The following is a 6321-nucleotide window of genomic DNA, read 5'->3' as shown; positions in this document are numbered from 1 at the left end:
CGCCAGTTCCGCACGGTCTAAGTTTGCCTTGGCTGCAAGCAGACTGACACGCTTCGACCAGAAGCTCAGCGCTCCAGATGCTAGCACACCAACCCGCTCGCTCTCCCAAGTCCATCGAGATCAACTCCGAAGCCTGTGGGCGAAGGTGGACGCGGAGTTCGAGGCCTGTGTGTAGGCGATAACGGAAGTAGATCCAGAGGGGGTAGCTGACGTACAGGGGATGTACGATGACTGCTACGCGGTCTACGCGCAATGCCTTGCCGAACTGAACGATCAGCTCGAACCCTCGACTGTCCCTCACACGCCTCAACTGGCCGTTCAAGTGCCGACGTCCGGCGGTTGCCGTCTTCCTCCATGTGACACTGAAGTTTTCAGTGGGGACTATCAGCAGTGGCCCACGTTCCGAGACCTGTTCACCGCCATATATATAGAGAACCCGAGGTTGGCTCCAGTAGAAAAACGGTTCCACCTCAACAAAAAAACAAGCGGTGAGGCCCACGACATAGTGGCACAGGCTCCACTCACGAACGAAGGGTTCGCGTCCGCATGGAGCGCCCTCCGTGAGCGTTTCCAGAACAAGAGGCTGATACTCAAGGCCCAGCTGAAGATCCTTTTCAGTCTGCCCCAAATCCGCACCGAGTCAGCTGCAGCGCTAAAAGAGCTTCAGAGGGCCGTCCACAAGTGCCTTACGACACTCAACCACTCCGAGGTCTCCACAGACAGCATTTTCGCTGACGGAGTGTTAGTGTACCTCATATCCGCGAAGTTGCCGAAAACGACTTTGGAGCTTTGGGAGCAGTCCGTGACACACAGCCTAGCTCAGCCTAGCGTTCAGAACTATTTCGCCTCCGGCAAGAGGGCGGTACTCCTAGGCACGGCTATTATTAATATTTGCCACTTGGGGACAAATTTTCGCGCCCGCGCTCTAATCGACCCGGGCTCCGAGGCGACGTTCATTACGGAACGTCTCTTTCAGATCATTAAGTTGCCATTCCGACTCGCCCAGGCACAGGTCTCGGGCCTCAATCAGACAATATCCGCTCAGTCCAAGAAACTCTGCCATTTTTCCATCCGTTCCCCGACTAAGCCGGGCTTAAAATTGGACGCCACAGCCTATGTCCTGCCGGACAGCCTTCCCTCCCATCCGATCCCGCAACACTCGTTGCGAGACTTGCCGAACCTGCCATGGGCAGACCCGAAATTTTACGAAAGCTCACAAATAGATGTCCTGATTGGTGCCGACATCCTTCCATCCATCCTCTTGTGCGGCTCACAGACGAACATCTGTGGATCTCTCCTCGGACAGGAAACCATTTTCGGGTGGGTTCTTACAGGCCCAGTGCCAAACACGGTACAAGGCAGGGTCGCATCCTTCTCCACGCAAATTTCCACCGAGCTAGAGACTCCGTTAGACAAACTCCTCACAATGTTTTGGGAGGTGGAGGACATTCTTACTAAAATAGAAATCGAGTCGGATTCGCACTGCGAAAGAAATTTCCTCCGAACTACGTCAAGAACGCCAAGCGGGGAATACGTCGTCACGTTACCGTTTCGCGACCCAGATCATCTCGGATCAGATCTGGGGTATTCAAGGGCAACCGCGATGGCCGAGTTCCTAAGAAACGAAAATCGCTTGAAAAGAAACAGACCCCTACAAGAGCAGTACGACACCGTGATCCAAGAATATCTAGAGCTTGAACATATGACAGAAGTTCCTCCGACTCATGGGTCCTCAATCTACATCCGAGTGTTGGAACAGCTAGCAAGCGACGTCCAGTCCAGATTTCCGAAAGCAAGTTGCATTATCCGGTCATTCATGTGTCTCGACGATGTCCTAGCCGGAGCGGATTCTACCGATGAGGCTCGACTAACGATCCGCGAGTTGCAGGCCGCACTTAGCTCTGCAGGGTTTCCGCTGCGGAAGTGGACTTCAAACTACAAAGCTATTCTAGCAGGAATTCCGAGTGCTCATCTTCTCCACACCGATTTCCTGGAGATGGAGGGAATGAGCACGGCTAAGACTCTCGGGATTCGCTGGAAAGCGACTTCAGACGAGTTTTTTTTTGTCCCTCCCGAGTTAGCGCCTGAGTCGTCATACACCAAGCGAGCAGTTCTGTCCCAGATCGCAAGTCTGTTCGACCCCGCGGGGTGGTTGGCCCCATTCATTGTTCGGTCCAAGATCTTCATGCAAGAAATCTGGTTGCAGGACCTGGGATGGGACGATGAGCTTCCAAGCGAGATGCGCCAGCGCTGGCAAAGTTTCCTGCGGAGCTACTCCGCTCTCGACCAAATCCATATTCCAAGATGGGTCGGCTCCCGGCCAGCGGTAAAAGTCGAGCATCATGGGTTCTGCGATGCATCCGAGAGGGCTTACGGTGCCGCCATCTACGTCCGCATTGAGGTTGACCGTTTGGTCGAGGTGCAGCTTCTCACAGCGAAAACGCGAGTCGCACCCGTGAAAACCGTGTCGCTCCCCCGGTTAGAGCTGTGCAGGGCAGTGCTTTTGTCCGAAATGGCGGCGGCTATCCTGCCGAATATGCCAACAGCAAGTACGAGCTGCTATTGCTGGACCGATTCCACCATAGTCCTCGCCTGGCTGGCAAAGCCCGCGTGTCACTGGACCACGTTCGTGGCCAACCGAGTGACTAGGATATCTCAAGCGACCGATATTGAGAAGTGGTGCCACGTTCCATCCGAACAGAACCCCGCGGACTTAGCCAGCAGAGGCGTGCCGTTACAGGAGTTGGTGGAGAACCAACTCTGGTGGCACGGACCAACTTGGCTGCAGAAGGGCCGAGATCAATGGCCGGCACCAGTTAATAACTCCCCCGTTATGACCTTAGAGCAGCGAACTGTAAAAGCCCATTTCGCACTCAACCCAGCCGAAGACTTCCTCGAACGATTCTCCAATCTGGAGAGAGCTCTACGAGTCCGTGCATATATCCTGCGCTTCACCAAGCGCTGCCGGAAGTTAGCCACCGCGCAAAAGGGCCATCTTACGAGCGGCGAAATTATCGAAGCTGAAAAAACTCTTATCCTAGAGACGCAGCGTAGAGAATACCCCGAGGAGTATCGCTGCCTAAGCCTATCCTGAACATGAACCCTTTCCTAGACCGCCATGGGTTGATCAGAGCATGCGGCCGTGTCGCAGGCTCTGAAGTGCTAAGATACGACGAACGACATCCAATCATTCGATAATTGTCGATTGTCTCGCCTTCTCGCGCAATTTACACACCGGATAACTCTTCATGGCGGCAACCAATTGATGGTGCGCCTCATTCGATCAAAGTATTGGATTCCAAAGGTTCAAAGGCTTATAAAGGGGGTTGTGAACTCCTGCAAGGTCTGCGTTATTCACAAAAGAAGGTTGCAAACCCAAATGATGGTAGATCTCCCAACCGAGCGGTCGTCCTTTTCCAGACCGTTTACGCATACAGGGATTGATTACGTGGGTCCTTTCGAAATACGGAACTATACAGGGAGAGCATGTCTGATCACGAAGGGGTATGTGTGCGTATTCGTGTGTTTTTCCACAAAGGCGATACATTTAGAACCCACGTCCGACCTCACCACCGAAAAATTTCGGCTTTCGGCCGCCTTCGCTCGTTTCGTCGCAAGGCGCGGATGTCCGGAGCGCGGAGCTCCACATATGGGAGGCCTATGGGAAGCCGGAGTGAAGACTCAAGTTTCAAAACTCTCTTCTACAAGGCCACGTCCACTCGGAGGTATACGTTTGAAGAGCTTTCTACGCTGCTCGCGAAGATTGAAGCGTGCCTCAATTCCAGGCCGCTCTCACCGATGTCCGATGATCCGACGGAGCTGCTAGCCCTCACTCCCGGGCACTTCCTTATTGGGGGGCCCTTAATGAGTACGGCCGAGCCCGAAATAAAGGGGAACCTTAATTCGATCATCAATCGGTGGCAGCATTTGAAGGCCCTCAACCAACAGTTCTGTCAAAGGTGGAAGGAGGAATACCTCAAGGAGCTCCACAAGCGGACTAAGTGGCAGACGCCGACGCCAAATCTGCAGGTTGGCGATATGGTGGTCATCAAGGAGGATAACCTGCCGTCCAATGAATGGCGGCTCGGAAGGATAACTTCCGTGTATCCCGGTGCCGACGACAGGGTCCGTGTGGTGGATATCCTTACTGCCCGCGGTACCCTCAAAAGACCGATTGTCAAGGTCGTTCTCCTGCCAGTAGAACCCCGTAGTTCCATCCAACAATAACGTGAATGTGCACTTGTCCCATTCACAGCTCCGTACTAATACTTCTTCGACTTCTCTATTCCATCCTAGTTCCATCCTCATCCAGACATGGCCCCACGGATCCGCGCCAGCCGCACCACGGAGAGCCGGCGTGATCGAGGGATCAACTCGTACCGTTGCCGGGTCTGCCGAGGAATTCATCCGCTACGGACCTGTCACCATTTCCTTCGCCTGAGCCCTGAGAAGAGACTCCGAGCTGTCCTCATTAACAAATATTGCGGGAACTGCCTGGCCCACCAACACTCCGGCCAGGATTGTCGCAGTGGCGGGCATGCCGGGTGTGTGGCAAAAACCACCACACTCTACTCCACATACCCTCGTCTCGTCGTCCAGTCCGCTCGGCCTCAGGAGCATCGTCGCCATCTACAGCGCCCCACGTCAAACGCCGACCTCGGCGTCCAGCCCGCTCAGCCTCGACTGCATCACGTGAGCCGCCCCGTGGCAGGGCCCCCGGCACCATCCGTCGACTCACTTCTACAACATCGAAGCCTCATCATACTCCCGACGGCGCTGGTGGTCTTGGATACGGGTTCCAAAAACTTCGAGACGGCGGCGCTCATCGACCCATGCACGCCGGTGAGCTGTATTGACGACTCCTTGGCCAGCGCCTTCAAGTTGCCCACCACTTGTGTGGGGGACGAGAAAGTGTGTACGGCGGTGATCCGCGCCAAAATGGGCGACTTCCAGTTGGAGACGCTGCTCAAGGTCGAGCCCCGTGTGCGCATCCGCACGCCTATCCGACAGCTGAGCGATTCCGTGCGGGCGCGTTTCGGTGACCTGAGGCTTGCCGATGAACAATTCCATCGACCGGCGACAATCTCGCTCATCTTGGGAGCAGATGTCTACCCGAAGGTGATCCAGCCCGGGTTCCTTGCGCGTGAGGACGGCCTGCCGGTGGCCCAGAGCACCGTTTTTGGCCGTTTAGGCCACCCCATTATACTTTGCAATCCTGCAAGGGGGGGGGAGGATGTTCAGGCCAGCAATAGACAGTTTCCGCGCACTGTGCCGGCTCCGCGCGCCTCGGTCCCGGCTCGCGCTCGCGCGCTCGGAGGGGCGCTCGGATCCACAATCCACGATCCACACGGCGCTCACCGCAGCATAAAGGCAGCATAAAGCATAGATCATAAGGCATTGAGAGTCAGTTACGTTTTCCACCCCGTTACAAGCTGCCGTCGCACATACGCGCGTCTACAATTCACACACCTATACGCAAATACATGGAATACATTTATTGAAACCGAATCTGTCTTTTCCTTTGGATATTTTCCCCCTCATCGCTGGCAACTCGCTCCGGTGATCCGCCCTCCTACAAACACAAACATTGGTGACCCCCCGACGTGATATAAAACCATTGCTTATTAATTATACAATATTGTGTTGTTGGGTAGTTTAACTACCAACAAATACATTTTTGTGCACATTAAAAACAGTTTAAAGTGCAAATTCAGTGAGAGTGCGGCTGGAATATTTATAGACAAATTCCGGTACTTTAAGCGTCGAATCTCTCATTCTCTGCGCAGCTGCAGCCGCGGTTCTTGACTTTTCGTGTCTTGCATTCTCGCTCTCGCGTCTATACATCGTCGCTTAAGCGGTATTTCATTTTCCGTTGTTGTGTCGATTGCACAACGGTTAACATGGACAACGATCCAAATACAGGCGCGGGCGGAAATATTGTGGTGGCTGATTCCAGACTGAGTCTGTATAAGCGTAAAAGTCAGTCATTATATGATCGATTGCACAGGCTTGGCGAATCCTTCGCGGGGAATAAAATCGACAAGCTGACCGCCGCGGAAGTCGAGGTGCGCCTTGATATGTTGGCACAAATTCGAGCGGAATTTAATAAGGCCCATAATGAGTTGGAGACTCTCGATCAAAACGAGTGAGCTGCGTGAAATCTTCGATACTCTTTTCATATCGTTGAAAGCTGAGTTGCTGGCTGCTGTTGAAGTAAGCCAGTCACACGCCGCTGCCAATTCTACGACTCTGCCAAGCCATTCCGGACATAGTACCATCATCATGGCTCACAAGCAGCGACTTCCTGAGCTGAAGGTGCCG

The 6321-nt window shown here is 54.0% G+C and overlaps 1 protein-coding gene across 1 annotated transcript; it reads left to right on the top strand.

Annotated features, from left to right (window-relative positions):
* The first annotated feature begins 4136 nt into the window (after positions 1-4136).
* On the top strand, positions 4137-5508 carry LOC117183728 (uncharacterized). Its single transcript, XM_033378674.1, has 2 exons — positions 4137-4228; positions 4297-5508. The coding sequence occupies exon 2, from the start codon at positions 4315-4317 to the stop codon at positions 5377-5379; it is 1065 nt and encodes a 354-aa protein (XP_033234565.1). The 5' UTR covers positions 4137-4228; positions 4297-4314; the 3' UTR covers positions 5380-5508.
* The last annotated feature ends 813 nt before the right edge of the window (positions 5509-6321 follow it).

This window comes from Drosophila pseudoobscura, chromosome 3, assembly GCF_009870125.1.
Source record: "Drosophila pseudoobscura strain MV-25-SWS-2005 chromosome 3, UCI_Dpse_MV25, whole genome shotgun sequence".
In the NCBI taxonomy this organism is placed as follows: Eukaryota; Metazoa; Arthropoda; class Insecta; order Diptera; family Drosophilidae; genus Drosophila; species Drosophila pseudoobscura.
Note: the sequence above shows the minus strand (reverse complement) of the source record. Positions and strands in the feature narration are given on the sequence as shown.

Excerpts from the sequence above, each read along its gene's own strand:
- LOC117183728 (XM_033378674.1), top strand. The coding sequence starts at position 4,315 with ATGGCCCCACGGATCCGCGCCAGCCGCACCACGGAGAGCCGGCGTGAT.